The sequence below is a fragment of the Chenopodium quinoa genome, unplaced genomic scaffold (assembly GCF_001683475.1).
Source record: "Chenopodium quinoa cultivar QQ74 unplaced genomic scaffold, ASM168347v1, whole genome shotgun sequence".
NCBI lineage: Eukaryota > Viridiplantae > Streptophyta > Magnoliopsida > Caryophyllales > Amaranthaceae > Chenopodium > Chenopodium quinoa.
This window is the reverse complement of record NW_018742577.1, coordinates 1,726,569-1,751,279: the sequence shown is the minus strand read 5'-3', so window position 1 is coordinate 1,751,279 and position 24,711 is coordinate 1,726,569. Positions and strand designations below refer to the sequence as shown.

Here is a 24,711-nt window from a genome sequence, read left to right as displayed (position 1 = left end):
AGCCGTAGCTGCCAGTCCATAGGTTGGACGTTTTTTGCTGCAGGTCCACCAAATGGAGGTGGCTGCATAAAATACTGTTGTTGCGGCACAAATGGTAAGTTTGGTACCGCCTGGGCACTATGAAAGCCGGACTGACGGGAGGTGCCGCCTGACTGACTCTCATGGTACAACTGAGTATGCCTCATCGAGGCATTTCGCAAACTGTCCTGAAAATTTGAAGTAGAAGCCGACTCTGATAATCGGTCACTCTTCTTCTGCTCTAGCAGGTGCCGAGCATCTGTGAACGTTTGCTTTGACCCGTCCGCCTGAATATGACGAACCGGTTTCCTATTTCCCGTAGGATAACGGAGTTTTGTGAAATCAAGGGCAGGTGGCTCCCGCTTCCTAGATTTAGGATGAGGAGTCGCCTCTCGCCCTTGAACTGGCTTCCTCTTCTGTGAAGTGGAAGGTTTCTTGGCCGACTGCTCCTTGACTGAAGCAGGCGGCTTCTTGTTGATCAACTCTTGAATCTCTCCCTTGAAGTCCCTCATGAAGGTCATGAGTTCGTTCCTTGTGATGGGAGCAGACCCATCAGTCGGCTGTTGCCGAGCAAGCGGTGCGCCTGCTGGCTCGCTTCCTGTTTGAAGATACTCCCGTTCCCTCATTTCGGTATGACGGGTACGTCGGGCCCTTAGGGTCCCGTCTGGAGCTGTATGAGTTTCAACTTCAAATTCACTTTCGGTATCATGGTCCGACTGAACTTGAGGGTCGTCTAGGGGACGCCTCTCTTCTGGAGTCGGTACAGACTTGGATGCCATCTCTGAAGTACTCTCCCCACAGACGGCGCCAAATGTTTCGGGGTTTTCTGATGTCCTGCGGGAGAGTTACAATTCCGAGACTGGAACCGGACGCCTGTACCTGCAAAATAACGGAGACTCCTGAGAGCTCCGCCTCCAACGGTCAAGTTAGTACCTGATTAAGGAGTAATCAATACAGAAATTAGAGTAATGAGGTCTCTCTAGGTGAGAGTGCTTAGTGTTGGTAATCTGCGTCGTTAGCGAGATTAGCCGGTTGTTAATAACTCTGTTCTTCTCTGCTTGATCTCTTGATTATTCGATTCCCTGATTAATGAGGATTAATCGAGTATTTATAGCCTTGAGAAGCGTGCAACTCTCTAGGTTTAAGGTAAACCTAGGGCTGACCGGGCCTCTAGACTGGACTGGGCCTTGATGGCCGATTTTCCCATTTGGCATGGGCGGACACGTGGCGTGTCTTAAGTGGTCCGTAGAGGACGTATCTGTGACTGACACGTGGCAGGCTCCTGTTGGCCTTAGTGAAGGACACGTGGCGGAACCTGGTTGGTCCACTTGTCAGACGGTGATTGGTGGATAAAAATCCCCTAATCAGAAGCTCTAACCACTTAAGTTATCTCTCACTCTCAAATTTTCTCTGTTATAACTATTAAGGCTAAATGTTTCGAAGCTAATACAACAATCCTTAGAGAACGACCTAGAGGGCATTTTCATAGTCACTCTTTTAGTTTGGTAGGGCGAGATTTGTATCTAAGAGGCGTTTTAAATCACCCTCTTGCTTTGAGCCTTATATATATACGAAGTATATTGTAGTTATAATCGACTGATGATCGGATGTCTTGTATGTGGTTGGCCACACCATGTGTCCACTTATAAAAGAACAAAGTAATCTATATAACAATGATCAACAAAATGAATCTTAATTTCTTAAACAATGGGATGAATTTTCTGCGTTATAACTATTTTTTTTATTTTTTTATTTTTTATTTTTTTCTTTGGTTGAGAAAATGCGTTAAAACTATTTAAGGTGTGGGTGAATGCGTAAAATTTTAACCAAAGGGCGAAAGCATCTTAATTTACCTTCAATGCTAAAACGACCCTAATAGGGAGATTCCTAGTTTAATAGGCGGCATTTATATCTAAGAGGTGATTAAAATCGCCCTCTTTGAGCTTATATCTTGTAGTGATAAAATTGAATGGATTAGCAACTTCTTGTTATTGTTGGCTAGTGGTTGAGTGATTACAAACAAGAGGTGTTTTGGTAGTGGTAAATGGCGGTTGAAGATAGCCATGATGAATGGATTGAATTTTGGGCTATGTATAGGTTGAGGCCATACTAAACCTCCCAAAAACAGAATATATGTACTCATATATATAAAAAAAAAAAAAAAAAAAAATATTAAAAAAAAAATTATAATAATAATAAAATAAAAACAGAATATATGTAATTTTATCATTATTCATGCCAACGTCCCTAGGCATACAATACAACACAACTACAAACAAGTATTAGTAGCTACCAGCGAAACAAATTGAAGGAAGATGATATTGAATCGTTGTTCCGAAAATTTAAGAAGTAATTTTTATAATTATATATGTATGCTCCGAAAAGTAAGAATAAGAAAGCTTATGTACAAAAAAAGAACGAGAGTAACTAAACGATGTTGTTTTAATGTCCCATATCGTATTTATTCTTGGTGATTTACAACTTTATATATAGATATGTAACAATTAATGATTACGGTAGCAATTTCAAAATTGAAGCTCTATTCCTATCATGTTGGAATTGGAAAATTTTATGGCAAGCCATTCGTAAAGGATGGACTAGTTTTTTGTTAAAATAATTTTTGCTACTAGAGCAAGATTAACCCGGTCTTATTCCCGTGTTGACATCACTTATGTTGAAAATTTTAAGGTGCAGGCGGCTGGCAAGCCATTCGTAAAGGATGGACTAGTTTTTTTGTTAAAATAATTTTTACTACTAGAGCAAGATTAACCCGGTCTTATTTCCCGCGTTGACATCACTTATGTTGAAAATTTTAAGGTGCAGGCGGCTGTACCATGCTTGGTACAGACAAAAAAGCGGAAAGAACATATAGCTGTTTAATTTTGTAAGGAACATACAACTGTTTTGTAAAGAACATCCAATTTATGGTTTTTTTATTTTTTATTTTTATATCTAATGAACATCTGTAATATTAATAAAGAACACGATAATATTATGTAATGAACATAATTTATATATACTCATCATAATTTAAAGACAAAATTCAAAGAACATTTCACAATAAGCACTGAACATTATGTCACAAATAAAAATACATTATGCTGACAATAAAAAACATGTACATATGTTCTTTTTACTTTTTTTTGGTGCAAATATGTTCATTACATTTTAATAGTATGTTCTTTTCACTACAGCTGTATGTTCTTTACATTTGTATAATATGATATTTCCGCGAAAATATCTTACGATACACATCGTACAGACGCCTGTAGGAACCATGCACAGCACTTAAGTAGTTTGTTCCGTATCATATCTTAACTTGAGTCTTGAAAAACCAAGACTCCATAACTTTGTTAAAACAAAGACCAACAACAATGCCAAAAATAATGAATTCTGATCTTAAGAGAAGTGAGAACCACTTTATAATGAAGTCTTGACAAGCCCTAAGAATTAGGGCTAATAGTATCCCCAAATTCAAGCATTTTATTGAGTAGCCTTCACCAACTGTTCGACTTGTAGGCACAGTTCAACAGTTCAGATTCATCAACCAAAACCCTAACTTTTCAAATCCATGCCCAAAACCCTAACTTTTCATATCGCTTTTACCCAATTCTTCTCCATCTTCAATTCTGAGACTCGCAATATATCGACTTCCATATGTGTGTGCGCTTTTGATACATTAGTTGGCCAAGGTTGAGGATCATACCATATATTTGTTGTTCCATCGCTGAGTTTTGGAAAGTCTATAAGGTGTTCGATGAAATGCCTAACTGAAATATTGCTTCTTGAAATGCTTCGATATTTGGGGCAATGTAATGGGGTGATTCCTAAAGAAAAATCCTGGACTTGTTTCTGCCTCTCGAATGGGGGCTTAGAATTATATTACGGCGATTGAGCGAGGACCACGGACAGGTGTTGAAGTTTTCATTGCAGCAACTGAATGAGGACCACGGATGGGTTATCGAGTTTTTATTGTAGCAAAGGACAGATAAGTACTCGCCGTTCCCACTCGTGTATAGCGCATTTATAGGATCATGATACCTACATTTATAGTTGATCACCACATGATTTACTCTGAAACTTGGTGATGCAGAAAACACATTGGCTGGGAGTTTAAAGACATAAAAGAAACAACTCTAAGGAGCTTGATTAAAATAACACCCCATCTTGCAGTTTTTGTCCTGGTTGTTCTATAACATTATATCCTGCAATTCATCTCTTTTATTGATATCAAGTTGTATATAATATTAACAAAATATTTCATGATCAATCGATTCATGAATTGGCTAGTTTGCTGTGAAGAGACAATCTGAAACAAGCCCAAGTAACATCATGTTATCTCTGAGTCTCATTTAATATTTTGATTCTTTTTGTCTTCTCTTACTCTGGTATAAATAGAGGCTGAAGTATGAGATATTCAACAAATCAAAACTTCTATCTTACAACTCTAAGCCTCTTAACAAAACTAAAAAAGAATATTTAAAATGGCTTCCATCCACACTCGATCTTTCAGTTTCCCCTCAAACTCTCACCCCATTTCTGAGCAATTGGATCAACAATTAAACAGATTGAGATCTTCTCAAGCTGCTTCTACTTCATCCTTGACCACCAAACTTAGCGGCCTTAATGATTTATACAAGTGTGTTGAAGAGTTTCTTCAACTGCCCCAAAATCAGAAAACCGTATCTCAATCTCAACAAGTATTAGATGGATCTCTAAGACTCATTGACATTTGCTCAACATCTCGAGATGTCTTGGCAGTGTCAAAGGAACAGATCCAAAACATTCAATCAGTTCTTCGAAGAAGATGCAGCGGTGAACTTGACATTACCAATGAAGTCGCTGAGTACCTAAAAACAAGAAGAGCTTCCAAGAAGACAATCAAGAAGTGCTTGAAAGATATCAATGCAGTTGAGCCTGTTGCCATTGAGAGCATGCTCAAGGATGTGCAAGCGTTGACTGCTGAAGTCTTGAACTCCTTGTTGTCTTACATCGGTGGATCACAGAAGAGTAGCTGGTCTTTCTTTAGCCAAAGATCTGAGAAGAAAGCAGCAACATCCTTTGATGCTGTTGATGCTCTTCTTGTGAAGAAAGTGAATGTTGATATGTCACAACTATTAAATTTAGAGTCAGAAATTCAAGAAATTGACGAAGTTTTGGAATCCTTGTTTAGGCATTTGGTGAAGACCAGATCAACTCTTCTCAATGTCCTTAGCAACTAGAATAGAAATTTCTCTGTACAAAATTTTTTGATACTGTGAATATACTATACATACAATTTTCTCTAATTATATTTGTGTTCTTCAAATTTATGCTTTCAATCATTTAAAAAGACTCTTGAAACCTGAAAAAACAGAGGGTAACAACAATATTTGACAGTTCAATGATGAGATACATGATATACTGAAGTTAATTACTAAATACTGTATGGTTAATTCTTGGTTATTAATACAAAATTGTAGGGTTTACAAAAAGTATCTTTGAAGGAATATTAATAAAAATGGATTAATGTTTTCAAAAAAAAAAAAAAAAAAGATTAATAAGTAATTTTTTTTCACTAAAAATAAAGAGATTATGATTGAACAATGGTTGATTACCAGAATGACTCCATGTGTACATACGCGTTGAATTGACTTATGAATTAATAGCTAATTAGCTGTTAATATTCGATGTGTCTGCTGGAGCTAATTAAGAATATATTATGGCAAAGGTTTCCATGAATGCATAATATAGCATGGTCTCCTGCAGTCAGGCACTCTCCTTTATTCTTGGTTCAACACACGAGTTAGCTCTTTCATTTTTTAATGTACGGGGTTGAGATTCCAATTGCTCGATAAATGGTGTGATTTTCTGCTCGTATGTAGCTGTTGCTTCGGATCATGATGCACTTACTGGGAGCAGGATATGACATTGTATGTTAGATCAAAATTTATGCTTTGTACTATCCTAGCTAGATCAATAATCTGAGCATATATATGTAGTTCGTGTTATACATAGCTGGCATAGCAATATTATCTTAAGCACTTGATTTTGAGCATATGATAAATTTAATTTGTACTAATGCTAATTTGGACTAAATGACATAGTTTATGAATTCATATTAATTACCAACTAAAATTAATTTCGAGCTATATGTGTTGTTGCTTTATTTGAGTATGTGACTAATGTGAGTATGGTGGAAGGTTACAATTCATTATATAAACAAAATCTCTCATATTATGGGATGAATTTTCTGCGTCACAAGTCTTAAGGGTGTGGGTAAATGCGTAAGAATTAAGTGAGTATACGAGGTGGTAGTGGTTAATGGCGGTTAAAGGTAGCCATGTGACTTCGTACCGATGTTTGGACTACATTTTGAGGATATACTAAATCTCCCAAATGTAGCTTTATATATCATTATGCCAATGGCCTAATGCATATAACACTACTACGAACAAGTTATACTTAGTTACCAGCATAAGAATGTTTTGTAAAAGGAATGAGAGTACTTAGATTACATCGTGTCCCATATCGTAGTTATTTTTTGTGATTTACAACTTTGTATACATATTTGTAACAATTAAAGGGGTAGCGATCTCAAAACTTATATTGTTTATCTTGACCATGTATGAATTGGAAAAATTAATGCATTGCCATCCGTAAAGGATGGACTAGTTTTTACCCCAATTTTATTTTTTGGACGGGCAGCACAATTTCTTAGAAATTATACTCCTTATATTCATTTTTATTAAAAAAAAATATTAAATGTAAAAAATTTAAGTCAGTAAAATTTGAAACCTTAGAAATAACATTGCCAAAAATAAAAACCAACCATTTTCTTATAAGTAAGTATATACATCATACATATATGTTGCACTTTGAGGTATTTCATCAGTTTTGCATTACTTGCACAGTTGCACTATTTTTCTCATTAGTCCGTCCCAATGCAACATAGTCGCAAAACTTTTATAAATGGCATAATTCTACTATAAATATATTTTAATTCGTCTTAAAATACTCTAACGGTTAGTTTAGGGCCTGTATTCACTAACTTTTTACTTATTAGAATTTATCAGAACTTAATAAATCTTAAAAAAAATTGTCAAAAAAATAATACAAACTTTGAACGGTCCGCCAAAAACAAGTCAATCTTTTGATTATTTCTAAATAATACAAACTTTGGGGGTGTCCGATTAAAACAAGTTATGACCTGTTGGTGACTTGTTTAACATGTTATATGAGACATGTGTCATCTTTTTATTGGTTAGACAATTTAATTTATTTTTCTTACATCTTTTTAATTAATTTATTGTTTTTAATATTGTAAAGATTTAAATAACATTAATTACTATTATATAAAAAAAAAGCACCCATTATTCTTAAACCTCCTAATTTTTTGTAAAACATAATAATAATTATTTTTTTTGAAGAAGAAAACATAATTATTATTAAGATTATTTAGTTATTTAAAATGAAAAAAAAACCACCCACGCACCACCACAACCTAGCCCAGCCACCACCTCCTCCCCCACTGCTAGTCGCCGCCCAGCCTTCCTACTAGGGTTGTACACAGTTTGGTCTGAACCGTAACCAAACTGGACCAAATCGTATTTTAGCAGTTTGGTTTGATTTACTGTTTGGTTTCGGATTTTTTGTAAATACGGTTTACGATTTGATTTGGGTTTTTAAAAATTATAAACCAAACCAAACCGTATTAACACTTGATTATTATTTTTATTGTAACTTTATAATACAATTTAATCTGTTTGTGCTTATTATTTAAATTTTATTATAAGTTAATGAAGTATTATTTGGCAATTTTTAGGAAAAAATGTCGTCTCATCATAAATCGCAAATCAAACCGTATTATGGTTTGATTTGGTTCGATTTCAATACTAATATGGTTTGGTTTGGTTTAAAATTTAATCAAACTGTATTTTACGGTTTGGTTTGGTTTGGACTCAAACCACACCAAACCAAACCGTGTTCACCCCTACTCCCTACATCCCCTTCGCCCTGGCCGACCGACCAGCCTAGCCCAGCTAGCCAGCCCCATCGCTTCCCTTGCCCTGATTCGACCTCTCTCCCCTTCCCTTGCCCCGATTCGACTCCCTTCCCCTTCCCCCTAACTGGAACGTCGAACCCCCCTCCCCTTCCTCCACCGTAAGTTGGCGCAACACAAACCCGAAACCCCCGTCCCAAACCCGATATCCCATAGCCCAAATTAAACCACCCCAAATTCGTTAGGGTTAGGTTTTGGGTTTGGGTTGGGGGTTTTGGGTTCGGTGAGGGAGAGAGGGAAAGGGTTGTGTGGGGTACCAAGGAAGGGAAAGGAAACGGGTGGGGCTGGTCGGCCGACCAGTGCGAGGGGGAGGTAGGTGGTTTGGTGGCGGCAGCCGGGATAGGGTGGTTGGGCTGTTGGAGGGGATGGGAAGGGTGGTGGTTGTTTTTAATAATAATAATAATAATGTTTAAATAAATTAATAATAGTAGTTAATTAATTATTTAACACAAAATTAATTAATTATTAGTTAGGATTTATTTAATATTTAATTACGATTTATATGAGAAATTACCATGCTGAAAGTTTTGATTAGAAGTAAGTTATAATGTTAAACAATTATATATAAAAAAAAGTTAAAAAAAAATTAAAAAAAAAAAGTTAACCGGTCATATAAGTTGTAGGTAAATTATCTTGTTTAAAGCAGACACCCCCCATACTTCGTGTTATTCAAAAATCGAAAGATTGACTTGTTTTTGGTGGACCGCTCAAAGTTTGTATTATTTTGACAATTTTTCCTAAATCTTATTAAAACTTATTTTTATTTTACAAAAGGCTTTTTTCTCTTCTTAAAAGAAAAGGAAGACAAAGGATATCATCAATAATATTTTAATAATTACTTTAGCTAGCCAATGTTACTCAAGTTATTTGAATGAAGACATTGATTGAATTTCAGATAATAATAATTATAATTGAACTCAAATTAAAACATACAAATTAAATTGCATTGTATTTGGAGGTTATCATTTTGTTACACAATTATTTAATCTTTCACAGGCTGAAATCTCAACTAAAAAATCAAACCATATCTTTACATTGACTTATCCTGGACATACAAATTCCATTCAGATACACACTTATAAGTTACGAAGTATATATGATGCAGCACATTCATTTCATTAGTTGAGAAACAAAATTTCACAATATTATTTAGCTGTTACATATATATATTTATTCCAATTTGTTGATAATAATGAAATAATTTCTTCCTACATAATAATATACCCAGGCCAGATAACAACAAGATTTTGTAAATAAAATCTCAATTTGGTACTGTATTATATATTAGACTATATGTACTAATTAAATTTCTCATATGATTAATATTTAAGTGGTTGAAAAATTGTCGCGCCAGCAAATAATCACATGAACAATACTCAGATTATCGATTAAGGATTGTATATAATGATATAACATACAATGTCATATCCTGCTTCCCGTATTTTCATGGCGATCCTAAGCAACAGCTACGCACAAGTGTAAATGACACTGTTAGATTATGTAAATAATCTATTTATGTATTTATTGTTTTGTAATTATCTTTGATAATTATCTTATGTATAGTTTCCTAGTTAGTTTAACCTAGAATACTCTTAAGTATCCATTGGTTAATCGTTCATGAGAAAGGCACGGCAAATATTCTCATATTCTCTCATGGTATCACGAGTCTAGATTTTTCGATCCGAAACCCTAATTCTCTTCCGCTCATCTTCTCTATTCTTCTCCTTCCTCTCTTCTTCTCTATTTTCGGTTATCATCAATGGCCGAACAAAAGATTCACCTAGCCACCCTTGTCACGAACATCAAGACTTGCATTTCTATTGTTCTTGATTACGATGGCACTCAATACAACACTTGGTCTACTTTATTCCAACTCCATTGCCGCACGAATTTAGTAATCGACCATATCATACCACCAGTTGTAAATGAGAAGGAAAAGGCTCCTGAAACTTCTGACAAAGCTCTACGGCAACGACTTGATGACATTGTTCGTCAATGGATTTACAATACTATTTCCAATGACCTTCTTAATTCCATTATCGATCCCGATGACAAGGCTATCGATGCTTGGAAACGTTTGCAGAATTTTTTCCTCAACAACAAGTCGGCCCAAGCATCGCATTACATCTTGATGCGCAATTCACTAACACCAAGCTTGTTCAATTTTGATGGTGTTAAACCGTATTGCACTCGCCTTAAAACCCTTGCAGATAGTCTGAGAAACGTTGGTGACAAAGTGTCTGATAATCGAATGGCATTGCAATTATTGAAGGGACTAACGGAAGAATACAAGCCCTTCCGTACCTCTGTTCGTCATCTCAATCCGCTTCCCACCTTTGACACCTTGCGCTCTATGCTTGAATTGGAGGAGCAGGGTAATGCTTCCGATATTCCAGAATCCGGCGAGGAGGCTCTTCTCTCACAGTCATCCTCATTCGCATTGTTTAATTCGCAGCAGGGCAAAGGGTTTTCGATTCTTCTCGTGGAAATTCACAGCTTGCTCGCGGTGGTTGGAAACCTAAGAGCAAAGGTGGCAAAAAAGGGCGGCGTTGGGTCTGGTGGTCGGAGCAACCAGGCGCTGTAGCAGCAGACCTCGGCGCAACAGCACTCGGGTCAGCAGGGGTGGATGTATCCCCCCTGGGCATACTGGAATCAGCCACCATGGGCCACCACTAGAAGAAAACAACTTGATTTCGACGGAAAAAATCCGTCGGAAACATCGGAAATTCCGTCGGAAAATGGTCTTCCGACAGAATTCCGTCGGAATAAGTCTATCGCAAAACCCTATGTAGGAAATTCGACCTTTTCCGACGGAATTTCTGTCGGAAGCCTAGTTTCCGACGGATTTATTTCTGTCGGCGCTTTTTTAACTTTAATTGAAATTCCGTCGCAATTTCCCGACGGAAATTTCCGTCGGAGTTGGAAAGGTTTCCGACTGAAATTTCCATCGGAAGAGGTATATTCCGACGGAAATTTCTGTTGGAAAAGGTATATCCCAACGGAAATTTCCGTTGGCAAAGTCAATAAAAAAAACAACTAGCACCACCCCCGCCACCAGCCCACACCACCCACCACCACCACGTCCAACCCCTTTTCCTACACCACCCACCACCACCATGTCTAACCCCTTTTCCCACACCACCCACCACTACCACATCCAACCGAAAAACCCACCCACCACCCTAACCCGTATCCCCTCCCCACCACCCTAACCCGTATCCTCCCCCAACCACCCAAATACCACCACCGAAACCACCACCCACCCCGTCAGATCTACAAACCACCACCACCTACCTAACCCCCAACGACCCACCCCACCCAACCCAGACCACCCACTGTAACCACCATTCCACCAATCTATTTTTCATAATACAATTCGGAACCAAAAAAAAAAAAAAACGAAAAATATTGAAACAAAATACAGATTAGAATACAAATCGGAACAAAACAAAAATATTGAAAAAAATACCTGATCTATGCAACTTAATTTAAAAAACAGAATACAAATAGAATAAACGAAAAATATAAAACGAAATTGGGCGATAACAGATCTGCAAACGCTGGATGAACGAAGTGGTGTGTGTCGAATTTCAATTATTTTTGGTACAGTTTGCTCGAATTTGCTGGAGAATTGGGTTGCGAAATTCCTCAAAAATTTTCATTGAATATTCTGTGGTTCATTGCTTGAATATGGGGGGATTTTTGCTTGATTATATTGGTTTGTTCTTTGCTCAGATTTCTTAGGGATTTTGGTTCGTATTTTTGCTCGAAAATGAGGGGATTTGGCTCGAATGTTGTTGTGGCCGTTGATAGGCTTGCAAGAGGAGAAGAGAGAGAAAATGAGAGGCGGTGGTGAGAGAAGAGGGGATAGAAGAGGAAAGAGAAGATGAAAGAGAAGAAGAGGAAATAAAAGAGGAGAGAGGAGAAGCAGATTCTTAAGAGAAGGAGAGAGAAAGAGAAAGAGAAAAGAAAAAGAGGAGGAATCCTATGGCTGAGAATCCTATGTGATGATAACATGTTCCAACAGAAATTAATTCCGTCAGAAGATATTTTCCGAGGGAAAATTCCGTCGGAAGCTTGTAATTCTGACAGAATTAACTTCTGTCGGAAACATTCCGAGGGAATATTCCGTCGGAAGTTATTTATTCCGACAGAATTAATTTTCGTCGGAATATTTTCGAGGGGAATTCCGTCGGAAATGGTATTTTCCGACGGAGTATTCTAAGGGATCAAATTTCATCGGAAATTTGAAATTTTCTGACGGAATTTAAGTTCTGTCGGAACGATTCCGTCGGAAAACAACCTATTTCTAGTAGTGCACTCCACCTTACCCATACCCTTCACAAGGCCAAGGCCCAATGCAGTGGGGTGGACGACCCTAACAGCAACAACAGCAGCCCGGTCTTCTAGGTGCTCGACCACAGCAAGCCTATTCCATGTCTTGCCCACCTCCTTCTTCCTCAGGATTTGTACCAACCAACATCGAACAAGCTATGCAATACGATGTCTCTTGCCGACCCGAATTATTACATGGATATCGGAGCTACATCTCATATGACGAACTCTCAAGGTAACTTGTCGTCGTATTTTCATTTGAGCAAAAATAATAATAATGCTATTATTGTTGGTGATGGTAGAAAATTTCCAATTCACGGTTATGGTCACAAATCCTTAAACCAAAACACACTTCAACTCAAAAATGTTCTTCATGTACCTAAACTTGTCAAAAATCTAATTTCCGTTAGAAAATTCACTATTGATAATCATGTGTCAATTGAATTTGATCCTTTAATTTTGGGTTTTCTGTGAAGGACTTGCAGACAGGGAGCAAAATAGTGAGATGTAATAGCAGTGGCAATCTTTATCCCTTCTTCACAGATCGTCAAGTCATTTTCATTTCCATTCCGTCAGCTTTGCAGTTGTTTCTCCTAGTGTGTGACATTCCCGTTTAGGTCATCCGGTAAATGCAATTCTTAGTTCTTTGCATAGTAGTCATCTCATCAGTTGTAATAAGGCTCCTAAACATGTTTGTCATTCTTGTCCTTTGGGAAAATTAATGAAATTGCCTTTTTATGATTCAATGTCTCATACTACTATACCTTTCGATATTGTTCACAGTGATTTATGGACCTCTCCAATTGTTAGCTCTCTTGGTCACAAATATTATGTTCTTTTTCTTGACAATTACACGAATTTTCTATGGACTTTTCCTATCTCTTCCAAGTCTCAAGTTTATAGCTTACTTATTCGTGTTCGAACATATATTAAGAGTCAATTCGAGAGGGAAGTTAAAGCCTTCCAATGCGGTAATGGAACGAAATTTACCAAACCTCCATTTCAAAATTTTTGTGAACAAAATGGCAGGACTTTTCGCTTCTCTTGTCCATGTACCTCTCCTCAAAATGGCAAGGCCGAAAGAAAGATTAAAACAATCAACACATTGTTCGAACTCTTCTTTGTCATGCACCAATGCCGCCTTCGTTTTGGCATCATGCTCTTGAAATGGCTACATACCTTCATAATATCTTAACAACAAAAATTCTAGACTATAATTCCCCTACTCAAATACTTTATCAAAAGCATCCTAACTATTCTCATCTTAGGGTGTTTGGTTGTCTATGCTATCCTCTTTTTTCGTCCTCCAAAATTCACAAACTTCAAGCTCGAAGTAGTCCTTGTGTTTTTCTAGGATATCCATCTAATCATCGAGGATATAAGTGCTTTGATATGTCAAGTCGGAAAATTATTATAGCTAAACATGTATGGTTTGATGAGTCGGTATTTTCCTTTTCTAAAATTCACAACCCCGAGCCTCATACTTATGATTTTTTGGGTAGTGAATCGAGTCTTCTTTATAACCCCGTAGTGTGGCAGCATCTTCTTCCTTCACCCTTGCAACGTGCACCTACCACACCCGGCGCAAGCCCAGCCAATGCTGGTGCGGGGAGGGTAGTGCACACTGCCAGCCCAGCTCCACAACCTGGCATGCCAGGCATCGCCACACAGCACACTCCGCAACCAGGTTGCAGTACATCACCTACTGCCGCAACCCAGTTGCAAAGTAATCTTCCTAGCTTCCCACAGCAGCAACATTTCCCTCGCTGCTCTCCTCCTGTGCTTGACTCGTCCCTCACTGCTCAGCAGCGTGGCCTTAGGCCACCTCCTGCTACCCCCGCCAGGTTACAAGTGGGCGGTGGTGTGGATGACCTTGCGTACAATGAAGCCGAGCAGTCTCTCTCTCCCACTCCTCATCACTCACCACATCCCTCTTTACCACAACCTCATCCCATGACCACCCATAGCAAACATGGGATTGTCAAGCCAAATCCAAAGTACTCCGACCAAGCGCACCAAAATTCTACCTCCATATCACCTATTCCCAAGAACTCGGTCCATGCTCTTCGTGACCATAATTGGAAATTTGCTAAGCAGGAAGAATATGATGCTCTTATTGATAATGGTACTTAGGACTTAGTTCCACGTCCGGCTTATGTGATTATTATTCGTTTGTTGTGGATTTTTTGGCATAATACGATATCTGATGGCTCTTTTGAGAGACATAAAGCTCGTTTGGTTGGTGATGGTAAAACACAAAGGGAGGGCATTGATTATGAGGAAACTTTCAGTCCGGTTGTAAAACCGACAACTATTCGGGTGGTTCTTAGCCATGCCTTGTCTAAGTCTTGGCCTATTCATCAATTGGATGTAAAGAATGCTTTCTTACATGGTAACTTGAATGAAACTGTTTACATGTATCAACCTTTGGGGTTCAAAGATTCGGCTCGTCCTGATCATGTGTGTTTTCTCCGAAAGTCCTTATATGGTCTGAAACAGGCACCCCGGGCTTGGTATCAGCGTTTTACAGATTTGGTGGCTACTATTGGATTTGTTCACAGAAAATCTGATAATTCCTTGTTCATCCTTCGCCATGGTAATGCTACTGCTTACATTCTTCTCTATGTTGATGATATTGTTCTTACAGGTTCTTCGGAGTCTCTTTGTCGTCATATCATCTAACAGCTTAGCTCTGAATTTGCTATGAAAGACTTGGGCAATTTAAGCTATTTTTTGGGTATTACCGTATCCCGGGATAAAACGGTTTATTTTTGTCTCAAAAGACATATGCTCAGGAAATTATTGAAAAAGCAGGCATGGCTATTTGCAAACCATCCACTACTCCGATTGATTCCAAAGGGAAGTTAAGCACTCTTTCTGGCGCTCTATATGATGATCCTACTTCCTATCGCCGTCTTTGTGGTGCTTTGCAATATTTGACATTTACTCGCCCAGATATATCGTATGCGGTACAACAAGTTTGCCTGTTTATGCACCCCCTCGTGTTGAACACATGAATGCGTTGAAACGTATCCTTCGATACATCCAAGGTATGACTGATTTTGGTTTGCATTTGTATAATTCATCCGTTTCTTCTCTTCTTTCTTATACAGATGCCGATTGGGGCGGGTGTCCGGACACTCGTCAGTGTACATCAGGGTACTGTGTATTCCTTGGTGATAACTTGATTTCTTGGTCCTCCAAACGTCAACCTACTCTATCTAAGTCAAGTGCCGAGGCAGAATACAGAGGGGTTGCCAATGTTGTTTCTAAATCCTGCTGGGTTCGAAATTTGTTGCTTGAGCTTTGACGTCCTATTTCGAAAGCAACACTTGTTTATTGCGACAATGTTAGTGCCATTTATCTTTCTAGTAATCCGGTCCAACATCAGCGCACTAAACATATTGAGATGGAAATTCACTTTGTCCGTGAGAAAGTGCAAAGGGGCGAAGTTCAATTCGTGTCCTACATGTGCCTTCCTGATACTAGATTGTAGATATCTTCACTAAAGGTCTGCCTAAGGTTTTATTTGATGATTTTCGGGACAACCTCAGCGTTCGTCCACCTACCGTTTCGACAGCGGGGGTGTGTTAGATTATGTAAATAATCTATTTATGTATTTGTTGTTTTGTAATTATCTTTGGTAATTATCTTATGTATAGTTTCCTAGTTAGTTTAACCTAGAATACTCTTGTAATATATTGGTTAGTCGTTAATGAGAAAGGCACGGAAAATATTCTCATATTCTCTCAGACACCATATCATAAAAATTTCAACTCGTCTATCCTTTATAAAAATAATGAAAGAACTCGTGAGCATGAACCAAGAATAAAGGAGAGTGCCTGATTGCAGGAGACCATGCTATATTATGCATTCATGCATCCCTTACTATAATATATTATGAAGCCTCTTGCAGACACATCGAATATTAACAGCTAATTAGCTATTAATTCACGGGTTGATTCCACACGTATCTTCAAATGGAGTCATTGATGATCAACCTTCATTTAAATTATAATCTCTTTTCTTGAAAAATAATTCTATTAATTATTTTTTTTATACATATATTTTTCTTAGGAGAAACTTTTTTTACCTTAGAATTTCATATTTGAATCAGAAAGTTACAGTATCTAATGAATAATAATTCACTTCAGTAAATCATGAATTTCGTACTGTTAGATTATTTTTGTCCATCGAATATTCAGGTTTCAAGAATCGAGCACTCTGTAACATTTTTTTTTTTTGACAGATCTGTAACATTGTTATGATTGAAAGAATGGTTGAAACTTGAAAGTATAAACTTGAACACAAATAAAATTAGGGAGAATAGTATGTATAGTATATTCATTTGTATAGTATATTCAAGAATCAAAATTTTTTGTACAAGGATGAATTTCTATTCTAGTTACTAAGGACATTGAGAAGAGTTGATCTAGTCTTCATCAAATGCCTAAACAATGATTCCAAAACTTCGTCAATTTCTTGAATTTCTGACTCTAAATTTACTAGTTGCGACATATCAACATTCACTTTCTTCACAAGAAGAGCATCAACAGCATCAAAGGATGTTGCTGCTTTCTTCTCAGATCTTTGGCTAAAGAAAGACCAGCTACTCTTCTGTGATCCACCGATGTAAGACAACAAGGAGTTAAAGACTTCAGCAGTCAGCGCTTGCACATCCTTGAGCATGCTCTCAATGGCAACGGGCTCAACTGCATTGATATCTTTTACGCACTTCTTGATAGTCTTCTTGGAAGCTCTTCTGGTTTTTAGATATTCAGCGACTTCACTGGTAATGTCAAGTTCACCGTTGCACTTTCTTCGAAAAGCTGATTGAATGTTTTGGATTTGTTCCTTTGACACTGCCAAGATATCTCGAGATGTTGAGCAAATGTCAATGAGTCTTAGAGATCCATCTAATACTTGTTGAGATTGAGATACGTTTTTCTGATTTTTGGGCAATTGAAGAAAATCTTCAACAGATTTGTATAAATCATTAAGGCCGCTAAGTTTGCTGGTAAGGGATGAAGTAGAAGCAGCTTAAGATGATCTCAATCTGTTCAATTGTTGATCCAACTGCTCAGAAACGGGGTGAGAGTTTGAGGGGAAACTGAAAGATCGAGTATGGATAGAAGCCATTTTGATATTGTTTTAAAGTTTGTTAAAAGACTTAAGAGTTGTAAGGTAGAAGTTTTGAATTGTTGAATCTCTCATTCTTTTGGCTCTATTTATACCAAAGTAGTAGAAGACAGAAGGAATAAAAAAAAATGAGACAGTGTGAGAGAACATGGTATTCCTTGGGGTTGTTTCACATTGTCTCTTGTCAGCAAACTAGCCAACTCACGAATCAATTGATGATGAATTTTTCTGTTGATATAATTTACTTCATATCAATTAATAAAATGAAATGAAGGATTTTTTGTTATACAACAACCAGTACAAAACCTGCAAAGTGATGTCTTATTTTAATCCAGCATCTTTTAGTTTGTTCTGTGTCTTCTAACACCCAATTAAACACCTAATGTGATTTCAGTACCAGCATGTTTCAGTCAAATCATGTGGTGATCAAGTATAGAATTCCACAAAATGAGGTATCATGATCCTATAAAGGCGCTAAACACGAGTAGGAAGGAAGAGTACTTACCTCTCATTTGCTGCAATGCAAACTCCATATAAAACCCGTCCGTGTTCCCTGCTCTTTTGCTGCAATGCAAACTCCATCACCCGTTTGTGTTCCCTGCTCATTTGCTGCAGTGCAAGTTCCATCACCTGTTCGTGTTCCTTGCTCAATCGCTGCAATGCAAACTTAATGATCCCCTCTTCAAAGCCCCCGATTTGAGAGGCAGATATAGCTCTAAAGTTACATCAAGAAGTCTCCTATCATGCAGACCAGAACATCAGAGCATTTCAAGAAGCAATCTTTCTTTCAGGCATTTCATCAAACATCTTATAGACATTCCCAAACTCGGGGACAATGCAACACCTATTCAAATTTCCCTTAACCATGGCAAAGAATGGTATCAAAGGGAATATATTTATAAGAAATCCAGGAATTTGCAATACACGGAACATGAGGAGGAAACGGTATAATATAAGCAATTTGAGGAGTTAGGATTTTGGGTATGGATTCAATTTATGGCATTGAAACAATATGTTATTGTGTTATTGATGTATTTGAAGATAAGGGTGGCGCCATTGGAGTGGTAGTAATTAATTGACGAGGTAAAGCGGTTTGGATGGAGGTTATAAAGCAAATTAGAAAGGAAAACTATGATATGGTTTTACTCTACTATGGTATGGTCTTACTCTACTATTTCGCCGTGTCTAACTAGAGGTGTCAAAATCAAACCGACTCGAAAAAAACCATCCGTTTCGAATTGTAATCGATCCGATTTGATCTGAGAAATTCAAGACTCAAACTCGATCTGTAACCAAACTGAACTCAATCCAAATCTAAATTTGTCCCGATTTGAACTTAACCCGACACCGATTTGACCCATCTTGAACTTAACCCGATACCGATTTGACCCAACTTGAACTCAACCCAAAAATCGATTTGACTCAACTTGAACTCAAATCGAACTGGTTTGACCCAACTTGAACACAATCCGAACTGAAATTGACTCGAAAAATACCCGATTGAATCCGATCGGTTTTTCACCCAAACTGATATTAACCTGACCTGATTTTAATCCGACATAATTTTGAATTGACATGATTTCAAACCAACCATAATTTTAAACTCAACCTATTATTTACCTTTTTTTTTTACTTAAACATATATTAATGACACGATATGAAAAGATGACACATAATTGACTTGATATTGGCCCAATAACAAGATAAAAAAAAAACCTTATCATTACTCCAATTTTAAAAATGTACTTATTTGAATATTAAATTTGGTCAATCCAACCAAAATTCAACAAACACGAAAAGTATCTGAATTAGAATTGATCGTATATTGAATCAACCTAAGTAATCAAACTGAACTTAACATAACCGAAATCAACCAAACTGGAACCAACTCGATCCAAAGTCATCCGACCCAAAATTAACCCAGTCAAACCTAACCCGATCCGAATTTATGCAAACCGAATATGAACCGATCTAAAGTTGAGCTGACCCAAACCCGATCTGGACCCTACATATCTTGACTCGAATTAGATCCGACTTGAATGTGACCCGATCCAACCCGAGGTGGATTAACAAGGTAATTTTGAATCGAATATACCTGACCCAAACAAACGCAACTCGTCATGAATTAACCTAAACTTCATCTGATTATCCGAATTGACACATCTATATCTAACTCTCTTTAAGATGCCTAAAGGCTACAAGCATCTCGTTCCGTCGGACAATTAATTAAAGCTAGCGGATAAGCGTGCCAGGGTAATTAGGTATGGATGGAACTTTGAACGGAATCTATTATCTGGTGATTGGTGGTAATACTGGTAAATGCAAAATATTTGAAAGGGTATGGTCGTATAATACAAAGAAAAAAAAACACAAAAAAAATCTAAAAGAGTATACAGTCAATATGGCAAAACTAAGGGTGGTAAATGTCAAATCATTATGATAGGAATTTGCCAATTTGGCTAAGAGTGTTTGGAAAGAAATTACAAGGTGTTGGTTAATGCTTGCAATAACGATATGTGGTTGCACAAGATCAATTGTATCTTTGGGAGAAAGTCTAACTCGCCGTATGTAGCAAGGGTGAATGGCTTGTTGAGTGGGATAAAATTGTATGATCACTGTGTGACAGCCGGATACATTTTTATTCATTAATTCATATATATTTGGTTCATTGGTTGCTAATTTTCTCGAGCCAGACCCTAACCGGACTTTCTACCCGGTCGGCCTCTGGGCACAATGCAAAGGATAGTGATTTTGATGGATTTGTAGACTTAAAATAAATCAAGTGTTTCTACTCATTCTTAAAAACACGTATGATCTAAATGACATGAACAAATTTCAATTTTTTTATTTTTTTGTAGCCGAACAAATTTCATATACTATTAAGTGTGTGAAACATCATTATTGGTGATTTTAATCTAATGATTTAATTTCACGATTGACAATGAACTTCAGAAAATAATTGGACTCAGTTAAGAACATACAAGTTGCATAGTAGCTAGAGAGGAGCTAAATTAAATTGGAGGAGATACTAATCTTTTACAGGCTGACACCTCAACTAACAAATAAAACCATATCTTTTCATGAATTTATCCTGGATAAATTCCACCCAAATTCATCCTTATAAATTATGATAGGAAATTTATTCCATAATCTCAGAAATTAAAAAAATCCATATCATCTGTTACATGTACGCCATTTTTATTTAATTAATAAAAATAATGAATAATGATCTTCCACCATAGGCTTAATAGCATACCCAGATTAAACAACAAGATATTGGAAATAACACGAGTGATGCTCGGATTATTGATTTTGTATTACATATTATGATCTAACTCGATCACAAATTCACAATGTCATATCCTGCTCCCTGTACGTCCATCACGATCCTAGGCAACAGCTATACACGAGTGGAAATGACACAATGTATCAATAGTTTAGCTAAAATATCAATAAATTGTTTGCAATTTGCATGTTTTCTTAATGAAGATTGAATAAAATTTGAGGAATATATATAGAAATCTCAACTCTTCTACCTTTTAAAAAAAATCCAAGAATAAAGGCAACTGTCTGATTGTAGGAGACCTTGTAATGGCTGCATTAATGCATGCCCTTAATACAATATATTCTGAAGCTCCTGCAGACACATGGGTTTACGAGTCGATTCAAAGCTTATCTTCACATGGAGTCATTATTGTGATAATCAACCTTCATTAATCACAATCTCTTTGAGCGGAATATAATTGAATCTATTATTCAATTTTTATTAATATATTGCATAATAGAAACTACTTTTTACCCCATAATTTTGTTTAGAAGCAGGTAATTTAATTACTTGCCTTACCCAATAATAAGCTTCACTAAGTCATGAATTTTATTTATTTATTTAAATTTTATTTTTTTTGAGGAAAAGTCATGAATTTATTACTGTAAGATTTTTTTTTACCCTTTGACTTTTCAGGTTCAAGAGTCCAGTAACTTTGGCATGATTGAAAGAATAATTGAAATTAAAGCATAAACTTGAAGAACACAGATAAAATTAGAGATAATTGTATGTATAGTATATTCATTTGTATGTATGTTCACGTATCAAAAAATTTTGTACAAGGATGAATTTCTATTCTAATTGCTAAGGACATTGAGAAGAGTTGATCTGGTCTTCACCAAATGCCTAAACAAGGATTCCAAAACTTCGTCGATTTCTTGAATTTCTGATTCTAAATTTACTAGTTGTGACATATCAACATTCACTTTCTTCACAAGAAGAGCATCCACAGCATCAAAGGATGTTGCTGCTTTCTTCTCAGATCTTTGGCTAAAGAAAGACCAGCTACTCTTCTGTGATCCACCGATGTAAGACAACAAGGAGTTCAAGACTTCAGCAGTCAACGCTTGCACATCCTTGAGCATGCTCTCGATGGCAACGGGCTCAACTGCATTGATATCTTTTACGCACTTCTTGATAGTCTTCTTGGAAGCTCTTCTGGTTTTTAGATATTCAGCGACTTCACTGGTAATGTCAAGTTCACCGTTGCACTTTCTTCGAAAAGCTGATTGAATGTTTTGGATTTGTTCCTTTGACACTGCCAAGATATCTCGAGATGTTGAGCAAATGTCAATGAGTCTTAGAGATCCATCTAATACTTGTTGAGATTGAGATACGTTTTTCTGATTTTTGGGCAATTGAAGAAAATCTTCAACAGATTTGTATAAATCATTAAGGCCGCTAAGTTTGCTGGTAAGGGATGAAGTAGAAGCAGCTTGAGAAGATCTCAACCTGTTCAATTGTTGATCCAACTGCTCAGAAACGGGGTGAGAGTTTGAGGGGAAACTGAAAGATCGAGTATGGATAGAAGCCATTTTGATTTTCTTTTTAGTTTGTAAGGAGGCTTAGAGTTGTAAGATAGATGTTTGATTTGTTGAATATTTCATTTGTTTTGGCTCTATTTATATCAAAGTAAGAGAAGACAAAAGGAATCAAAAATTAAATTAGACTCAGAGAGAACATGGACTTCCTTGGGCTTATTTAACATTGTCTCTTCATAGCAAACTAGCCAACTCACGAATCGATCGTTAATATTATACACAAGTAGCTGATATTAATTAAAGAAATGAATTTCAGGATGTTTTGTTATACAACAACCATGACAAAAACTGCAAGATGGTTTGCTATTTTAATCAAGCGCCTTTGAGCTGTTTCCATGATGTCTTTAACCTCTCAAGTCTCAACCAATGTGTTTTGTACATCACCAAGTTTCAGTGTAACTCATGTGGTGATCAACTATTATATTCAGCGACAAAATGTCGTATCATGTATGCTATAGACAAGTGGGAACGACGAGTACTTATTTCTTATTCCTTGCAATGCAAACTCCATAAATAACCCGTCAATATCATCATACGGAAGATAATCGTTAAAAAACAATACTTCGTATATAATTGTAATGAAAATTTTCAAAAATAAAAAACTAGGCCACCCTTAACGGATGGCTATCCATTAGTTTATACAGATAAACATGACTTTGAAATATAATGGCTACCCAACTATTGTAGTTGGGTGATCAATACAATTGACAACTTCAATTATAATGTTGTTACTGTTTAAGTACACCATCGATATAGGACATATTTTGCAAATTCAAGTTTTGCACAAGAATGAAATTACCTTAATCAACCATCGCAATTAGCTAGTGTTGTTGTTGTACAAAACTTGTACAGTTGTGCTCTTGTGCACTTGTGCTCCCTTTGAATTAAGAAGAATACTTTACCCCGATCGTTTCGTCAGAAAATTAGCCGACCTTGTGATATAGAAAAACTCTTACATATCCGGGTTTATGTAAGTTTCATAGGACAACCTAAGATAATTTTTTACTTTTTTTTTTATTGAGAAATTTAATATATATATATTATTATTATATAAATAAAGTAGGCAATTTTTAGAGCATTCGGAGTGTTACGTAAGAAATATATTTATTTCAACCCATAAGAAGAAAGATTTGTATTTTTTTTTTTGGCCAAATTAGAAAATAACCCCCAATAAAAACCCCGATTTTGATAATAACACCTGTAAAAAAAAAAGTTTTATTATAACACCACCAAAAATCCCAAAATTTTGGTTTCACCACCTAGTAACGGATTTTTGGATGGAAACCGTTAGTAGAGCCCACTAGGAACACGTGTCAGATGTTTATTGGTTTAAAAAAAATACAAAAAAAAGAGAAAAACCCCTAAACCCTAACCCAGCCACCTGCGGCCGTGACTCCACCCCAGAGACCCCCAGTGCCGTCGGAACCCTTTCCTTCACCGGCGAAATCACTGGCCATTAACCCCACCCACCACAGCCCCTCCTTTACCGCCGAAATCACGATCCCTACACCGACGAAAAGGAAAATTCGCCACCACCACCTCTTTTCCCAATCTCCGTCGAAACCACACCAGCCACCAACAATCCTTTTCGATGGTTTAAGGTTCGTGGTTTCGCGTTGCCGACAAGGGGTGAGGTCGCAACTGGATCTGGCAGGGCTGTGGGTGGAATTGGGCGCCGGCTAGTGGGTTGGGGCTGGTGATGGGGCTTGGATTTCGGCGCTTCGACAGTTGCTGTGGTGATGGGGCGATGGTGGTGGTGACGTTGCGCTAGTGAAGGAAGGTGTTCCGGCGGCAGTGGGGGTCTCCGGCGGTGGAGTGATTGCCGTCGGTGGTGGGGCTGGTGGCTGGGTTAGGGTTTAGGGGTGTTTTTTTTTTCTTCTAATTTTACTCTTTTTTTTAAGCCAATACTTATTGACACGTGTCCCTAGTGGGCCCCACTAATGGTTTCCATCCAAAAATCCGTTAGTGGGTGGTGAAACCAAAATTTTGGGATTTTTGGTGGTGTTATAATAAAACTTTTTTTTTTTAAGGTGTTATCATCAAAATCGGGGTTTTTTTATTGGGTGTTATTTTCTAATTTGGACTTTTATTTTTGAATTAAAAAATTATGTCTCTACCTAGATAAAATTAACGAATTAAATTTGATATATCTAAAATTTTAATGCCACGTAGATTATAATCCACGAATTAAAAAATGAAAAAATATAAATTAAAAATATAGGAAAAGAAAAATTTATTAATTCAATACTACGAGTATAAGAAATCCAAAAAAAATATACTAAGAAATATTTAAATGATAAACGCTTATAATA

At 37.0% G+C, this 24,711-nt stretch overlaps 4 protein-coding genes across 4 annotated transcripts; 2 read left to right on the top strand and 2 right to left on the bottom strand.

The window, feature by feature from the left end:
* The first annotated feature begins 4,502 nt into the window (after window positions 1–4,502).
* Window positions 4,503–5,240, top strand: LOC110720694. Its single transcript, XM_021899747.1, has one exon. It carries the CDS (start codon window positions 4,503–4,505, stop codon window positions 5,238–5,240), a length of 738 nt encoding a protein of 245 aa, XP_021755439.1.
* A 4,578-nt stretch (window positions 5,241–9,818) lies between these two features.
* LOC110720693 lies at window positions 9,819–10,643 on the top strand. The gene has a single exon (XM_021899746.1). It carries the CDS (start codon window positions 9,819–9,821, stop codon window positions 10,641–10,643), a length of 825 nt encoding a protein of 274 aa, XP_021755438.1.
* A 6,152-nt stretch (window positions 10,644–16,795) lies between these two features.
* On the bottom strand, window positions 16,796–20,729 carry LOC110720691. The gene is made up of 3 exons (XM_021899745.1): window positions 20,719–20,729; window positions 18,039–18,248; window positions 16,796–17,408 (listed from the first exon to the last, which is right to left on the bottom strand). The coding sequence occupies exons 1-3, from the start codon at window positions 20,727–20,729 to the stop codon at window positions 16,796–16,798; spliced, it is 834 nt and encodes a 277-aa protein (XP_021755437.1).
* A 926-nt stretch (window positions 20,730–21,655) lies between these two features.
* On the bottom strand, window positions 21,656–22,393 carry LOC110720690. Its single transcript, XM_021899744.1, has one exon. The coding sequence runs from the start codon at window positions 22,391–22,393 to the stop codon at window positions 21,656–21,658; it is 738 nt and encodes a 245-aa protein (XP_021755436.1).
* Between the last annotated feature and the right edge of the window lie 2,318 nt (window positions 22,394–24,711).

Bases quoted from the DNA above. Each gene is read 5' to 3' on its own strand.
- LOC110720694 (XM_021899747.1), top strand. From the start codon at position 4,503: ATGGCTTCCATCCACACTCGATCTTTCAGTTTCCCCTCAAACTCTCAC.
- LOC110720693 (XM_021899746.1), top strand. From the start codon at position 9,819: ATGGCCGAACAAAAGATTCACCTAGCCACCCTTGTCACGAACATCAAG.
- LOC110720691 (XM_021899745.1), bottom strand. The intron at 17,409-18,038 runs GTAAGTACTCTT...ATCCCTTACCAG, and splicing joins TGCATTGCAGCAAATGAGAG to CAAACTTAGCGGCCTTAATG.
- LOC110720690 (XM_021899744.1), bottom strand. From the start codon at position 22,393: ATGGCTTCTATCCATACTCGATCTTTCAGTTTCCCCTCAAACTCTCAC.